Source organism: Electrona antarctica (genome assembly GCF_951216825.1).
Source record: "Electrona antarctica genome assembly, chromosome: 16".
Lineage (NCBI taxonomy): Eukaryota > Metazoa > Chordata > Actinopteri > Myctophiformes > Myctophidae > Electrona > Electrona antarctica.
Window position 1 is genome coordinate 37,374,857 of NC_136797.1, and position 18,044 is coordinate 37,392,900.

General features: G+C 42.6%; 1 protein-coding gene across 4 annotated transcripts; it reads left to right on the forward strand.

The window, feature by feature from the left end:
* Positions 1–280: 280 nt before the first annotated feature.
* Positions 281–15,542, forward strand: hmgcs1 (3-hydroxy-3-methylglutaryl-CoA synthase 1 (soluble)). Of its 4 annotated transcripts, XM_079525035.1 has the most exons (11): positions 281–425; positions 1,536–1,899; positions 5,142–5,592; positions 5,923–6,048; positions 7,085–7,249; positions 7,838–8,006; positions 10,466–10,636; positions 11,428–11,534; positions 12,144–12,269; positions 13,113–13,267; positions 14,909–15,542. In XM_079525035.1, the coding sequence occupies exons 2-11, from the start codon at positions 1,720–1,722 to the stop codon at positions 14,981–14,983; spliced, it is 1,725 nt and encodes a 574-aa protein (XP_079381161.1). In that variant the 5' UTR covers positions 281–425; positions 1,536–1,719; the 3' UTR covers positions 14,984–15,542. The 4 variants fall into 4 exon arrangements, with proteins under 4 accessions (XP_079381161.1, XP_079381164.1, XP_079381163.1 ...); XM_079525038.1 differs by lacking the exons at positions 281–425; positions 1,536–1,899 and adding an exon at positions 2,513–2,586; XM_079525037.1 differs by lacking the exons at positions 281–425; positions 1,536–1,899 and adding an exon at positions 3,346–3,447.
* Positions 15,543–18,044: the final 2,502 nt, after the last annotated feature.

Here is an 18,044-nt window from a genome sequence, read left to right on the forward strand (position 1 = left end):
CCTTAATCTTGCAGGCATTGATGGTGGGAATCCCAGATTCCCTGGGATAGGCTACTTTCCCCCCACCTGTCGTAGGCCTAGGGTGCACTCACACCTTTAATGCAATTCTCTGTGCTCGTTGGATCAATGCTGTGTTGTGTCATGGCCGCCCAATGCATTTCCAATGGAGGTCACATGGTTTGACACAACATTGTGTTGTGTGAGGGGGAGGGGCGCATTCGACTGCGCCCCTCCCCCTCATACAACACAATGTTGTGTCAAACCATGTGACCTCCATTGGTGCCTTGAGTCATGGCCTCGTATGCGAACTGCATGCAGGGCCCTTCAGCTCCCGCATTCAGTGTCGTGCTGCGTCTGACCGTGGACCAGATGATGTCATGGCCTAGTGTGGCCGTCATGGCCTAATGTGGCCCTCTTAATCTCAGGTAAAGAGCTGCCTATATTGTATTTGTATGTTTTAAATTGTAATATTGTTTATTAATATTGTCCTTTGGGAGGAGTTCTTTGCCTCTGCTGTCTTTGTCTATTATTTGGTTATTTGTTTAGGTTTGTTTGGTTAATTTTACGTTTTGTGATACATAGTAGTGCCTCAGAACAAGTGTACATTTGGCCAGGGGTCCCCAGCCAAATGTGCATCTATCAGCTAAACCACTTTAAACACTATACACACCGGCGGCTATTTTCCAGAAATCTTGGAGGAAAAAAAGAGAATATATTTGAATATTTTTGATTTTTTTGATTAAACCACCACGTCTCGGATGCAAATATTGTACTTTCTGACTCCACTGCAATTATTTGAAAACTTTAGTTGTATAGATTTAGATAATTATTACAAAACATTTCTATATATATTATACTATATGTTATTTAATAACTCAAAGTTAATTGGATTAGTAACTCTAATTATTCTCTATTAAGAGTCCCCCTATTCCCCCCCTTTTCCCCACTGTATGTATTCTTTTCCCTTTTCCTCCTTGATGATGATTTCCTGTTTTTTTGCTATATTGAAGTGTATATTTGTATGTCTCTAAATGTTATGATGAATTGAACAAGGTGGACCCTCTTGTAAACGGGTCTAGTGCTTTATTGGTCGTCCACTCACAGTTAACAGTTTTTTGTATTGAGTTGTGCTTGCAATGTATTGTAATTCTGCAAACTGTTAATAAATATTTCAATCAATCTATTATTAGTCTATTATATAACTAATATATTAATATTACAGTAATATAGATACACTGTCTGCCTGTCTTATAATGTAATGTATATAAGCCTACCGGTCCAGTACTATAAGAGATAACATAACATACATAACATTAAGCATACAAGCTTGTAGATCTTGAAGCTTGCAAGCAAACAAATGTTCAAATGAAAAGGCAAAGGGTGAGGGGTGGCGGTTAGAATTACGTCGGGAAACATGTACTTTTAATCAAATAAAATGTTGTATAAAGGCCTTTACTTTAGTGTAAAACAAAAAGAAGATATGCATACACAATGTGTATAGTAACTAATACCATAACCTGACATGTCTCTTACAGTCTGTATGACAGTGAGACTGAGTGCAACCTTGAAGCAACAGGAGCCCCCTCCACCTCCCCCCTCGGTCGCCATGGCGACGCCTCAGGTCCATCATCATCTTCCTCATTGTGAGCCGCTCGGCCCACACCTCGCCAGAACAGAAAATCACAGCGGCGCTCCGATTGGCGGAGCCTCTCTCACCATATGCCGTCGGCCTCTCCCCATTGGCCGGGCCGGGCCGCTCCACGGCGCATGGCCTCTTCTGTCCGCGACGCCGATTGGACGAGAGAGAGAGCGAGCGAGAAGAGAAGGGGCGGGGGGCGGGCCACGACTGTTTTGATCTTGAAGGAGGTGGCGACGAGTGGACAGTGCATGGTGGAAAAAGTACTCACATCATGTTATACTTAAGTAAAATTATCAATACCGCAATGTAAACTAGAAATACTCTGGAATTCTGGAATTCAAAAAGTACAAACGTGTTATCAAAATGTATACTACAAACGTAGAAAGTACTCATTGTGCAGATATGTCCCGTTTCACAAGTTCAACATGTATACAATCTTTTGAAAATGGCAGATACAATTAAGCTCAATGTGTTCATCACAATGCATTGTGAGCTTGTAGATCCGTTATTTCAATTTCAAATGGCTGGGCTGAAGTGGGTAATGTTTTATAATAATAATAATCAAAATCTACAAATAAAAGTAGGCTAGCTAAAGTATTCAAATAATTGTAGTGGAGTAAATGTACAATATGTGCCTCTGAAATGTAGTGTAGAAGTACCGAAATGTGGAAATCCCTTATAGTTAGTCTAGTAAAGGTACAACTTTTTTTTCCTATATGAAGTACTTGAGTAAATGTACTTAGTTACTTTACGCCACTGGCGACGGGAGACGCTGATTGGACGGAGGGGCGGGACGGGGCGGGGCTGAGCCACGGGCCACTCAGGTCCTTATAAATAGATTTAGACTGAGCGACAGATTATACCCGTTAAAAGGTTTTAACTGGATCATCACAACATACACGTTTGTTTTATTTTATTATTTTTAGGATACCATTCAACTTTTTAAGGTGAGTGAATTAATTTACATATTATTTATTTACTTATTGATCTGTTTATTTATTTGTAGGCAGTTGCAACTTGTGAAATCCTTCAATGTGTGAACCAAATGGACCCTTATTGCTTGCGAGTCCATTGGTTCCCTTCCGTTTGTACCCCTTCAGAGATGAAATAATTTACTTAGGCTACAGTAGTACAATTATAGCTTATAATTATAGAAACATTTAAAAACGGGGCTATTATTCCTTAAGTTAATCATGCTGATTCGAATAGGATCTGCAGCGAATGAGTATTATTATTATTAATAATAAGCGATGATATCGTACGTTTTACATCGTTGATCGTTTCTATACATTTCTATTTTTATTTCTAGTTACAGTTCACCAGCTGAAGTGTTTGTCGAGACGTCGAGTCAATAATGATGATGATTCAAAAGTTGTGTTGACTTGAATGGGATGTCAAGGCGGAAGCTAGTCGATCGGCCAGTGTTTTGTCCTGGCGGAACCACGTTTGTTTTTGTGGTCGGAGAAATAACAAAATAAAACCTTGTCGCAGCAGATTATTTTATTATTATATGCTTTAATACAAATGTGTATTACTTATTTTCATAAAATATAATATTCGAGCTTTTAGTGCTCCACTACTGTTATTATGCTGTTTTTATTTGCTCGAGTAGAAGCCAATTCAAGCAGATAATATCACATACTACATAATAGCGAAAGTAGTTCGCTAGTGTTGTTGGGGGACGCATTTTGATGTGACACCGGGCAGGCTGAGTCAGTGAAGTAAGGTTGGTGAATGGACTGGAGGAGAGCGTCGATCATCATCAATAACATCGATTAACCGGTTCCGATCAGCGTCTCATCGGCCAGGTCTGTGTCCCCCGATCCACACGGGTCCACATGTGGCCGTTTAGAGCCGTCAGATCGCTAGGTCGCTGGGTGCCCGTTCCTGCAGTGTTATACTGGGGTAATGTGAGTCGCCGCACTAGCCACAGTCGTATTATTTGGGCGATCGAACCGCAGGAACGGGGCCAGTAGAAAGGTTCCGGTGATCAATATTGAAATACTTTTGTTGATCAGGCTCGCTGGCTTGATCAATGAATCTGAACGTTTGTTGTTTAGCCTATACTTACCCGCGATGTTTACAAACAGGCTAACGCTAGCCTGGAGTGGAAGCTTGCATGTGTGTCATGATGATCATGAGTTATTTTGTTATGTCATTGATTAATCACTGTTTTTGTACAATGTCGTGTTAACTTGTGATACTGAATGGATGTTAATGATTAGAAGCCTCGGTGTGGTGTCTGTCTGTCTGTCAGACTCGCAGAACAGGAACTAGGTGAAAGGTTTCTTCTCGTAGCCTTGAGCCACAGGACCAGGGTGACCTTTGACCTACTCGCTCAGCTCACTAGCTCTGATGGTGGTGTCACCCTAGCCTGTCCTCCAACCTCAACTGTCTAAAACACCACAGTTCTTAGTGGGACCCCCTCTCCCCCCGTGGACCACCCTTATCTGAACATTTGTGCCAGGGGAGGGGACCCCATATAGCTCTGGTCCAGAGCATTAGTTGGACCAGAGATTGGTGTGTTGGTTTTAAATGTATTCAAAATGATTTTTCCTCTACCTCCGAGTCCTCGCAAATATTTGTCCTGGGGAGAATACAGGCCAATAAGCCAATGTCTCCTAAGGCTAGAGTGTCTAGTGCAACTCAATCAATATGCCTAAATAAACACTGTAATTTGTATGCTGACGCCTTAGAGACAGGCGTCACGGTCCGACGCATTCTAGACAGCGCCATGATGAACAGACTCAGACAGATTGGTCATCATACATACACCATATTTAGGTGTAGATGGTGCGTATCTCCAGATAAGGATATGGTCGATACGTCATGGCTTCGTCAGGATGACCCGATCAGACGTATGGCTAAATAAATGCATAATATCAGGCCTCGCGTTCACCACTTTTAGTAGTAGTTTGAGCTCTGCGACACTTGGGATACGTATATCAAGGTTCTAGAGGCCCATGCAGGTTCTAGGAATATTGCAGCGTAGAGCAGAGATATTGATATTGATTTCAGTGATATTGATTTGAACTCATCGACGCAGGGCCATATTTAAACCCCACTTTTTCCCCACTAGCGGTGTAAAGTGAACTAAGTACAATTACTCAAGTAAACTTGTACTTGAGTACACTTTTGAGGTATTTTGATTTACATCTTAGAGGCGAATATTACACTTTTTACTCCACTACAATTATTTGATGGCTTTTGGTTAGATTTTTATTATTATTACGAAACATACAGTAACAACTTCAGCCCTATATCATTTTGGCCATTTGAAAATAGCCGAGCTACAAGCTCACAATGCTCACAATCTGCTATTATATTCATTTTATACATGGAAATGGGACATTCTGCATAATGAGTACTTAATACTTTTGGCACTTCAAGTACATTTTTATATCAATACCTTTTGTACAAGTACATTTTTATATCAATATCTTTGTACTTTTAATCAAGTACATTTTGAATTTCTGTTCTTTCTCCCCCCCCTGCACTACAGACAATGCCTGGATCGCTGCCCGCCAGCCTGGCAAACAAGTGGCCCAAGGATGTGGGCATCCTGGCCATGGAGGTGTACTTCCCCTCGCAGTACGTGGACCAGGCGGAGCTGGAGACGTTCGACGGCGCCTCGGCGGGCAAGTACACGGTGGGCCTGGGCCAGGCACGCATGGGCTTCTGCGGCGACCGCGAGGACATCAACTCGCTCTGCCTCACGGCTGTGCAGCGGCTGATGGAGCGCCGGCGGCTGCCGTACGACAGCGTGGGCCGCCTGGAGGTGGGCACGGAGACCATCGTGGACAAGTCAAAGTCAGTGAAGACGGTGCTCATGCAGCTGTTCGAGGAGTGTGGCAACACCGACGTGGAGGGCATCGACACCACCAACGCCTGCTATGGCGGCACCGCCGCGCTCTTCAACGCTGTTAACTGGGTGGAGTCCAGCTCCTGGGACGGTGAGAATTAAAGACGGATGCTTCTTGCTATTTTTTGCAAAGTACAGATGTGCCATTTGAGAACTTCACATGTCATGCCGTTGGCAAGACAGTGGATTGTCAGTAAATTGTCAGAACATTGTCACTGAGAAAGGAGGGAATTTGCAAAAGGTGTTATGTAAATGCTAAAAGAAAGATATTGTGTCCTCTCTGTTGTGTGGGTCTAGGCCGCTATGCTCTGGTGGTAGAACTATAGATATTGTGTCCTCTTTATGTTGTGCGGGTCTATGCTGCTATGCTCTGGTGGTAGAACCTAAGATATTGTGTCCTCTTTATGTTGTGCGGGTCTAGGCCGCTATGCTCTGGTGGTAGCAGGGGACATCGCCGTCTACGCCACAGGAAGCGCCCGGCCTACAGGGGGCGCCGGAGCGGTGGCCATGCTGGTGGGACCCGACGCTCCTCTCATCTTCGACCGAGGTCAGTCCACACACTAGGGGTGCAACAAATTGATTGATTTAATACTTTATTAATCTCGTGTGGCCAGACTGTTGCCTCTCGCAATTTTCGAATGCTTCCGTCATACAGTCTGGAGAACGGAAGCTCTATCATGAGTAAAATATAAAGCGGAAGTGCACCCTCCTCACCACTTCCGTTTTGTCTTTACAGTCGCTCAAATTTATCCTAATGTAAATCGAAATCATCTAAGCATATATTATATAGCTTGATACTTAGCAGAAATGGAAATAAAAAATAAATAAATGAAGACATTTTAAAATACATTTTATTTTGTGAACGGAAATGCAGCTTCCTTACTCTGATTTCGGGATGTGTAGTTCCAGACAAGGATAGTAGTACAGTCCAAAGCTTGTGGTCCATTGTATTCAATAAGTTAATCGAACTAATTGATTTAAGCAATTTATAAAAATATTATTGATAATTTTATAACAATCGATTGATAATCTAATAGGCAAAAAGCTTTCAACATAGCAATAGCAATTACAATATTTTTAATGGTGTTGAGCTTGTAGATCATCTATTTTAACTACTTTTGCACGACACTGCTGTGTGACGAAGCATAAAATAATGCTTGAGTTTTTCATATATAATAAAATGTGCGTTTTGATTATTAGAGTAACTGAATTATCGCTAAGAACATAGATAGATGTAGCCCTTGTCCATGCACCACAGACCACACTACTGTTTGATTTACTTTTAGTCTTTCTAGGACTAACTTCCTAGAAGTTTTAGTTTACTAAAAATCATAAAAGCTTAGTCAACTAAATCTACAGTTGATTTAGTCGACTAAAATATATTTTGGCAGGCCTCGATGGCTTCGTAATGGCTAATTTGCTTGTAGATCTGCTATTTTCAGCATGCAACCAAGCATAAAATCACTTGCCTACATTTCCGCCATAGTTTTAGTAGACAAAATCAATACTGCGCACCACACCAGCTGAACCCTTATGAAATGGAAATGAAACATTTTATCGGATGTACCGTGTTTTTTCCGCAGGCCTGCGGGCGACACACATGCAGCACGCCTACGACTTCTACAAACCAGACATGCTGTCAGAGTACCCGGTGGTGGACGGAAAGCTGTCCATCGAATGCTACCTCAGTGCCTTGGACCGATGCTACTCTGTGTACCGCAAGAAGATCCACACGCAGTGGCAACGAGGTGAAACACAACACCCACTAGTATAGTATAGGGCAGGGCTATTCAACTGGCGGCCCGCGGGCCAAATGCGGCCCGCTGAGCGCCCCCTAGTGGCCCTTGGAATAAATAAAAAAATAAAATATATATTTTTTTTAAGAGAGAAAGTTACAGCTATGATGTGTGCGATATATAAAGTGCTAGATTATCATAATGACAGTACTCTTGGAGAGAAATTAGACAGACTCCTGCAGTCTGTGTGTGTGTGTGTGTGTGTTTGTATTTTCAGCTAGTGCTCGTTGACGCTCGTTCTGTCAAATAGGTCTATTCTAAGGTATAGCATATACTTGTATAGACATTTCACCCTGTGCTCATACTGTGAACAAATGTATTAGCCTACATAGATATTTGTGTTTGACACAAAATGCATTTGTAGAATCCCCAAAAAATTGCGCTTTGCACGCACGCTGTGCAGCCCTCCACACACAATCATTCTACAGTTGTGGCCCCCGACCTAATCTAGTTGAATACCCCTGGTATAGGGTATGCACATGCGTGAAGTTGAGTGGCAAATCGATCGAGTTTAACGTTGGCTGGTTGGTTTGTTTTCAGAGGGCCTAGACAGACGCTTCACCTTGGAGGACTTTGGCTTTGTGGTGTTCCACTCTCCATACTGTAAGCTGGTGCAGAAGTCTCTGGCCCGCCTCATGCTCAACGACTTCCTGGGACACCCCGACCCCGACACCCAGACGGGCCCCTTCGCTGGCCTGGAGGCCTTCAGGTACTGTACAGTATACTGTATATCGTGTCATGAAACGGGCCATTGTTTCAAAACAATTATGGCCATTACAATGAGTTACACTGCTGGGTGCTCAAACCACAAGCACGGAGCAGCACATGTTCGCCAACCTTAACGCATGTTCGCCAACCTTAATCCGGTCGTTTCCCGCATGTCGGACTGTTGGCGAGTCAGAAAAGCGTACGGACCCACACTGCTAGATAAAAAGACAAAACAATGATGGCCATTACAATGAGTTACACTGCTAGATAAAGAGTATGTGGAAAGGGTAAGGCATGTACAACTAACTACCAAATTACATTTGAGCAAGATGATCTAAAATTGGCTGCCAGATATCATAAACCTTGCTTGATTTGTCCACGTCATATCGTATTCTCTTCATTATGTAATATACAAGTAAGTACAGATAACCAAGTCTTGAAGTAACGGACAATATCTGATTTTAAGGTGACCAACTTTTGGTAATTACAAGAGAGATGTGTTTGGGGTGAGCGGTGAGTTTCTTACCACCACCGAGTGACGTCATTTTGTAGTTTTCGGTGGTCACCTAAAAATTTAGTATGAATAGGCATTTAGAATAATTTTCTTTTGCAATACATGTGTTTTGTACAGACACTATGATTTGACAATATGAGAAAAAAAAAAAACAATGTAGTTTTGTAATGTCAATGACTCCTCATTTGATATGCATTAGGTCACGGACGCTGCCGCTGTAAAAGATAGCTAAACAGAATCCAGGTCTGGTGAGTCGCGGGCGTGTGCACGAAACGAGCACGCGCGCAACAAATTCACGGGACCGCGCTCACATAAATACGCTTGCGTTGTCGCACCGCGACTTCTCCTTGCAAAAACGCAGGTCTCATTGAAAATTAACTATAGGCGCGTTATATCGCTTCACGTTTGAAAGGCCCTTTAAGCCGCCAAGCACTTGCCTGGCTTGTCCTATGGGCGTTCAAATTGACCTCATTCATATTTTCGGAAGTCAGGATCTCCTAATTCAACATTAGTCACACTCATTTTGACAGCCACAGAACAAACTACTATGTGATACTCTGTATGGAACCAAGTCGTTCAAACATGCATACTGTAAACATTGAATGCCCATTTTGAACAGAACCAGTAAAATTAGGTTCCATAGCAATGTGAATATTTATTTTCAGAGAAATAAACACTCCAAACTAGAAAAAGTGCCCCTCGGGGCACAGGTCTCCACCAGGGCAGATCAGGTTGTGGCCTCCTGGTGGCGCTATAATAGGCCAATGTGAAAAGGGTGCCATTTGTTCTTACGCCTTTGATGGAAATTGGATGATTTGACTCAGGCATTTTGTGTGTGTTTTGCAAAAATCCACCTGTTGGTGGCGCTTTAACAGACAGGGTGAGATATATTCCTCAGCCTAGTAGGAAAGTGAGTGAAAGATTTCATGTAAATTGCATGCTGCGTTCATGATTTGAGGCTTTTTGTTCAAAATGGGCTAGTCCTGCAAACTTTGAAAGCCAATGTTAGCCAATTAGGATGGAATATGAAATATCGGACAGATCCGTCTTGAGCACATGACTATAGAGATACTGTGTAACGATTTGTGGGATTTTTGGACAAAATCTGGAGGAGTAATGGCAATTTGTTTTTTACAAACGTTGGCCTCCTGGTGGCGCTATAACAGGCCCTTCTGGAAATCTTTGGTCAGAGGTTCATCATTGGCATCTAGGGAGTGTGTGTGCAAAGTTTGGCATGGATCGGGACTCCCCCTCACTTCCAACCTTCAAAACCGCACTGAAAACCCACCTGTTCAAAATCGCATTTCCAACGTTACCTGCCATGTTTTTTTATTGGTTTCACTCTTAATTGTTTTTTCTAATAAAGTTGTCCTTTTCTTGTTTCCCCCCCCGGCCCCCACACATGTGAAGCGTCTTTGAGTGTTATGAAAAACGCTATATAAGTCCCAGATATTATTATCGGGCCAATGGTGCCGGAGATTAGCTGGTAACAGACGGACAAACGGACGGAGTGCAAAACATACTCTCTCCCCATGCCTTCGGCCTGGTGGAGACAATGCATCATTGGCTACGTAAATAAAGGACAAGGGAGACACCCTGTGGTGAGATGAGGGTACTGCTGCAGTACTACTGCAGAATCAGAATAAGCTTTTATTGTCACATCACAGATTTACAGGGGTAACAAAGTGGGTGAATTTCTTTTTTCATGCACACCACTATTTTTTAGTTTTTGTTAGAAGATGGAAGTGGAATAAGAGCAGGAGAAAATACACAGTATACCAACAGGTTAACCAAAAAGATGCATACAGATAGCATATGTAGTTTACATGGTGCCTGAGATAAGATATAAAAAGGTGCGTGAGCATAGCAGAGGATGTATGCTGTGCATGATATACTACTATATTACTACTAAAAAAATAATTTGTATGTGTGCGTTCGTCCCTCAGGGAGGTGAAGCCCGAGGAGACGTACTTCGACCGTGAAGTGGAGAAGGCGTTCATGAAGGCCAGCGCTGAGCTGTTTGAGCAGAAGACCAAACTCTCCCTGCTGGTCTCCAATCAGAACGGAAACATGTACACGCCATCTGTGTACGGATGCCTCGCCTCTGTACTAGCACAGTACGTACTACTACCTCCTCTGTACTAGCACAGTACGTACTACTACCTCCTCTGTACTAGCACAGTACGTACTACTACCTCCTCTGTACTACATGGATTAAAGTTCTCAGTCGCCACGACTGATTTCAGTCATTTGGATTCCATAGAAGCCAGGATGTCTTTTGCGAAAGCATGCTGCGCACCGAGAATTGCAGCGCAACGTGTTGTGAGCTTGTAGATCGGCTATTTTCGGTCAGTAGTTATCTTAAGATGAGGTACTACTACCTCCAAAAGCACTGCAGTGTACAGGGTATGTAGCAAGAGAGTGGAGCAGGCGATTGGATTCCATCGTACATTTGCAAAATATCGCATTAAAGTAAAGAGTTTGCGCTCGCAGTACAGACCAAACTATGAACTACAGGTGTGAATGTGACCTAGGTTTAACTTGTGGCACGTTGGACAACTGAGGCAACTTGCGGTGGAAATGGGCGAATGGTTGTGATATGTCTGGGAAGACAAGTCATGTTAATCAATCAATCAAATGGCAAACAATAAACAATAAATCACAACCATTTGCCCATTAATAGGCTCTGTTGTTTACATGTACACAAATATAACCAAATGGACCCTTACACTTACAGAACCCTTTCAAGTTCAAATGTGTCATTCACAGTTGTATCGCCGATACAAAACGATGTTGCATTTGGTTCTGTTTAAAACAACACAGTTTAAAAATAGATAGACAATAGGATAAGCTCTGACTTGGAGTTGTTGACGCGTGACTATATCCTGTCTTGCGTTGTTCCCACCAGACACACCCTGCAGCAGTTGTCGGGTCAGAGAATCGGTCTGTTCTCCTATGGTTCTGGTTTCGCCGCTACGCTCTACTCTGTCACCGTGACGCAGGACTGCACGCCTGGTGAGTTCACCACCACAGATGACATTCTTGTACCCAAAACGACCCAACTCGACCCCGAGGTGTCTGTGGCAAGACTTGGCCTCGTCCGTGGACTAATTTTGTTTTTAGAAGACACCATTATGATGTTCATATTTTGATCATAGGACCCAATTACTGTATAACTGAATGTCAGTCTTCAGGTTTTCTTCAGAATATGTACAGTATGACTGATTTAGTCCACCTCGTACTAGTGGTTCTCAAACGTTTTAATTTTCAAGAACGCCCATAACTCCTTGAGTGTACAAATGGACCCACTCATTTGGTTCCATTTGTACACTCAGAGCTACAGAGAAGGTCATTTAGGGCTATCTCTTTAACATTTTTAACTCAAACCTTTGCTTCTGGGTGCAAAAATATTGGAACAAAATATTTTGAGACTGAGGTCTGCGGCCAGATACATAATTTTGGGGGTCTGCCATGACATGAAAACATTTCAGAACCAATGATATAGATACATAACGTTTTTCAGAAAACTGTTAGGATTTAGGAGACATTTGTAAAATCGGCCTCAGGTCTTAATGTGTAATTCTGTAAAATGTGATGGCTTATTGCATGTATTTTTATGTGCAGGCTCTGAGTTGGACAAGCTGGTGGCCAGCCTCATCGACCTGAAAGATCGCCTTGACTCACGGAGGAAGGTGTCTCCGGCCGTGTTCGCTGAGAACATGAAGTTACGAGAGGAGACCCATCACCTGGGTACGGTGCCGTTGCCATGAAGCTCACACTCACACCACTAGTTCCGTGGTTCTCAGCAGTTTCAGGCCGTGGCCCCCCAACATAATCATATTTGAACTGGGGTCCTGGGGACTCCCCAAAATAATCATATTTGAACTGGGGACCCCCCACAGCCTGACAAGCACTTGGAATGTAGGAGTTGAGGCATTACATTTAGTTTGAATCAGTTCCACAGATAAATATTGTGAAAATAGCCAATCTCACGTGAGCTTGTAGATCGGCTATTTTCACATTTATTGCCTCTTTCTTATTGACAATTTGGCCAATGTATGACCAGTTTTATAGTATAAAAACTATAAAACTAAACTATAAAACCTGAGAACCATTGCACTAGTTAGGAGACCCACCACCTGTTTGGGTATGGTTCTGTTACTCACACCACTAGTTAGAAGGGACCTACCGCCCAGGCGGTGGCGTAACCGTCTGTGCACCCGACTGGTAATCCAGTCGCAGTGTGCCGCGGGTTCGACTCCCGAGCCCGACACGGCCTTTACTGCATGTCTTCCCCCATCTCTCTCCCGTTTCCTGTCGGCCTACTGTCTGTCCCTTCGAAAACCAATAAAAGGCGTAAGCCGCAAAAAAAATTCTTTAAAAAAAAGAAAAAAAAGAAGGGACCTACCACCTGGGTACGGTATAGGGATGGAGCTCGAAACCTGAGGCCATTACAAACTCTATAACAAATATATTGAGACCCGGTATCAATAAACTTTGGTCTTGTCGAGTTAAAGGTTCCATGTTCTCTCCTGTCTGCAGGTAGCTACGTAGCGCAGGTTTTAAAGGTTCTATGTTCTCTCCTGTCTGCAGCCAGCTACGTACCGCAGAGCCCAGTGGACGAGCTCTTCCCAGGGACATGGTACCTGACGCGCATCGACGAGAAGCACCGCAGGACGTACGCCCGGCGCTCCCACGACAAGGAGAACGGACACCCCGAAGCAGCGCTGCTCAACTCGACCACCGAGGTACGGTCACACGTTTTCCTCTATGATTGTTACCATCCTCTAGGACAGGTCTATGGCGCAACAGTGCTATAATACATATGTACAGTATGCACCGAGTGTGGCCAGTCTCCTCTGACCACCCTTAGGGGCGATTCACACTATGGTCCCGGGTGCGCACTCGGGACCACTTGGCAGATGTTGTGGTAGTGTGAATGATGTGTACCGTTCCCGGGAACGGATTGCCCAACCGCCCCCGAGACCGCATGGGGGGCGGGTCTCTGGACCGTTGAAGTGTATTCAGATACGGTTCGTTCCAATGTGAATGCATGCGTACCTAAATAAGGAAGTGGATTGTTTTTTTTAAGTCGACGAGCCAAGTGTCAACAAATAAAACACACAGATGCTGCATGATGCGTAACACCAGCGCATTTCTCAACGCCGCCCGTCTCCTGTTGAATCTGCGTATACGCGCAGCACCGCAGTACGCGCTGATCTTATTCTGCGGACTACACGTGGCTCTTGGGCTTTGCTTGGCATAGTTTCCAAAGTAAAACAAAATAATAATAATGCTAAAGTAGAATCCATAGCAAACTAATATCAAACACGACACTGGAGCACAGAACTGACTGACACAGTGAATAGCAGGCAGGCTGACAGTGAAATAGTATAACGGCAAAGAGCCAAAGAAGAGGCAATGCAATGTGTGTCTGGATTTATTGGAGACAATGTCGCAGAGTTGATGGTCAGTGTCCGGTGATGTGAATCATGGCCATTGGGGACCAGGCAACCGTATTCGGAAACGGTTCCAATGAAACGGATTCAGTCCGTCTCAGTGTGAATTGCCTATTAAACTCCTCTGGTCCTTTAGAAATCCAATATCCAGGAAAGGTACTCCACATAACGTTGTTCTTATCCAAAGGTAGATATCCAAAAAGATCCAAATTGAATAACTGAATTGAATAATAAATCTTCTTGCTTCTCAGTAGACTGTCTGTCTCACTCTGTTCACCTCCACTCTGGACTGAGTCAAACTCTCCAGGTGGCCCAAACATTCTGATTGCCCAATGCCCATCACTCAATCAGGCTAGGTGAGCCTTGGGTGGGGCTTCCCAATCATTGATTGTTGCCATAGCAACACATGCATCTCACTGGCTTCTTGTAGCATATAGTCCAGAGGATAAATAGCAAAATCTCATAGACCAGTGGATTGGTAGAAAATAATGAAGTACATCAAAATGGAACATTGCAAAAAAAAATTCATAGAAACAATGTGACTCTGGGCACAGAGGTTACACCATGTTGAAAACTTTTCATGCATTAAAAAAAGCTGAAATTGCAGATCTACAACGCTGTAAGCTTGTAGATCTGCAATTTCCTCAATGTTTTGTAAGTATAAAAATAATGAATGTCAGTCATTTCTTTGTATATTTCAGTTGTTTGTCATATCTGCCCTGTGATATATATATATATATATATATATATATATATATATATATATATATATATATATATATATATAATCAGGCAAACAAATGTATTCTTCATTCATATGTTCAACGCCACGAGTTAAATCGTTAATTTGTGTGACGATTAATCGACAACTTAAATGTGTAATGGTGACAGCCCGAGTTGCTAATGTCTTCTCTCTCCTTTCCTCTCCAGCACATGCCCAGTCCCGCTAAGAAGATGCCTCGCATGCCTGGCTCCACGGATGCCATCACCAACGGCGACCACTAAAAAACAAACACTTAAAAAGAAAAACCTCCGTGAGGTTAGCGAGAGTGTCTGTCTGTCTGGGGAAAAAATAACAAACGGGACATTTAGCGTTGGCTGTTCCTCAAGGCTACCACCAGGGGGAGCCCCTACCTCCCCCTCAGATTATGTTTACAACTCCATGGCTGCAGAGTGTCTGTCTGTCCGCTTTGATCAATCTGCATAAATGGCACCGTTCATCCGCTCGTCATTTTATTTTGGAAACGGTATTCAGAGCCGTGGTTCTCAACCTGTGGGCCGTGACGATATTGCAATTGGACCCCCCCCTCACCCCCAATAATTGGCAAAACGGTATGATTTTATTGATAATATAATAATTATATAAACTAATGCACATGCTCTGAAAATGCCTGTGTGCCATGGACACTTTCCAGATGTTCTATTCGGGCCCTGATCCAGACTAAAGGTTGAGAACCACCGCTTTACAGTTTTATTCGTATAATTTTGATCACTTGGTAATATATTTACGTGGCAAAAACCCAGAGCGTCATTAGTGTAGACATTTTTACACTGTTAAAGGAAGCATGAGGTCAGTCTGCTGCCCCCCAGGTTGGCAGAGGAAGTGTAGCACCCAGGATTACATTAGATAATTGACACTGGGTGAAAACATGGGTTGCAAAATCGTGGGATAGAAATTTTGAAAGTAAAAGAAGAAAAAAACCGTTGATCCCGCTTTGGAGAAGAATGTGTTTTCTTTTCCTTTTTTTCTCTTTTTTTTTATAAGCAATGATATTGCTTTTTCTTTTTCAAAACGTAATCTTTTTTTGAATTTTTTTGAATGTCTTGGCACCCTTTTTTCCCAACATTACATTTCCCCTCCCTCTCGTAATGGGAAATGTACTTTCAAGTTGTGGGGGAAAAAGTGTATCAGGTATGGTAATGTTTTAAATGATCGTAATGATCATGTACACATGCTAGCAGCTAGCCTCGTCACTGTAATAGCCATCCGTGTGCACAATACCTCAGTTTTAATTTAAGACAATTAAAACTAATACCATGATTCTGGAAAGATGTCTATATCCATATAAATGCATATACCAGGCTAGAATTCGCCTCTGAACAAACATTAACAATAATAGCTTCTGTTTTTTTAGTTTAGTTCAAGCTAAACGGCTATTGAATGTTACTTAACATCAGTGGTGGACAAGGTACTCAACCCCAGTAACTTGAGTCAAAGTATAAATACTCCTGTCCTGATCAAATATACTTGAGTTAAAGTACTGGAGTACTTGCGTTAAAAAAGTATATATGTTCTAATGCATTGCTGTATTAAAATAGAGATGTCCCTGAGATGTCTTGATACTGTATCGGAAAAGTATCGGTATCGGCCCTTATTTGTCATATCGGTATCGGTGAATAGGCCAGTCTAACCGCCGATCCGACACAGGGGTAAGGGCTTGACACTATGGGAGATAAATAAAATGTTGGGGCATGTGGAGTTTGCTTTTGAGTTGCCCAAACTGCAAGTGCACCATATTAGTGAGGAGTCTGCTATAAACTCAACACAAGATAGACAGCTATAAACACAACACGAGATCACAACACTGGTATCGGTATCGGCTAACGCAGACATTTTGGTATCGGGATCGTACCGGGACATCCCTATTTGAAAGTTATTACTTTGTAATCGTCCACCACTGCCTAATGTACCTGTATGCAATCCTGCTTCATCGTAAATTATGTCATGTTGCTTGCAAAGGTGCAAAGAAAATGCATAGTGATTTAAGGAGTTCATCAGGGCCTTATTACTGTTTAAAGGGCTTTGAGGGAGTAGTGGGTTTTACGTGTATGGTAGCTGTGATGTACAGAATATATAGCATTTATTCATGTGCAGACATGTACATAATATATATAGCATTTATTCATGTGCAGACATGTACAGAATATATAGCAGTTATTCATACAGATATGTTTCTGTTCAATGACATAGTATGTGTGACTTTGCCCTGTGTTTACCTAACCATACATACATTTATTTTTTTTAACCAATAATTTCCCTCTACGCCAGACATTATCAACAACTGGACTGGAGTAGTGTGGTGGTGTTGACCGGCAGAAACACGCCACTGTTTTTGGGGCATTTTCACTGTATGTTTTGGTAGATTTTTGGCTACATTTTTGGGGCCACCAAACAACCAGCGAAAACACCAAAACCCAGCGAGAGGGCGATGTGTGTACTGCAGGTAAACACCACTACACTGCTCCAGTGGCTGTTGAACTGCTGGTGCAGGAGGAAATGACCAGTGGTGGAAGAAGTACTAAAGGCCTCACTCAGACCTTTACTGCATTGCTGTATGCTTGTTGGATGAATGTTGTGTAGTGTCATGGCTGCCCCAATGCATTTCCAATGGAAGTCACATGGTTTGTAGTCCACATTTTGGACTACAAGCTGTTGTATGGCTTTCGGCTGTGTTTCGACTGCGCCCCTCCCCCTCATACAACACAAATGTTGTGTCAAACCATGTGACTCCCATTGGAAATGCATTGGGGCGGCCATGACACTACACAACATTCATCCAACAAGCATACAGCAATGCAGTAAAGGTCTGAGTGAGGCCTAAATGTACTTAGTATCAAAGTATCAATACTGCAATATAGACATGCTCTGTCTGGGATTCATCATTTGCTTGAGTAAAAGTACAAAAGTATTGGCTTTAAAATGTACTTAAAGTACCAAAAGTAAAAGTACTCATTGTGCAGAATGTCCCATTTAAAGTTTTCAAATGTATGAAAATCCTTTGAAAATAGCAGAACTACAAGCTCTCAATGTGTTGCAAATGGCCGAGATATATAGTACTGAAGTGTTTAGTATATATTTTGTAGTTATAATCAAAATCTATGAAGTAACTAAAGTTTTCAAATACATTCAGTGGAATTAAATATTTCGATCTGAGATGCAGTGGAGTAAAAGTATTGGAAATTGGAAATACTCAAGTAAACTACAAATAATTCAGTATTTAAGTAAATGTCTACTTAGTTACTTTACACCACTGGAAATGATTGGTATAAGTGTGTGTGTGCGTGC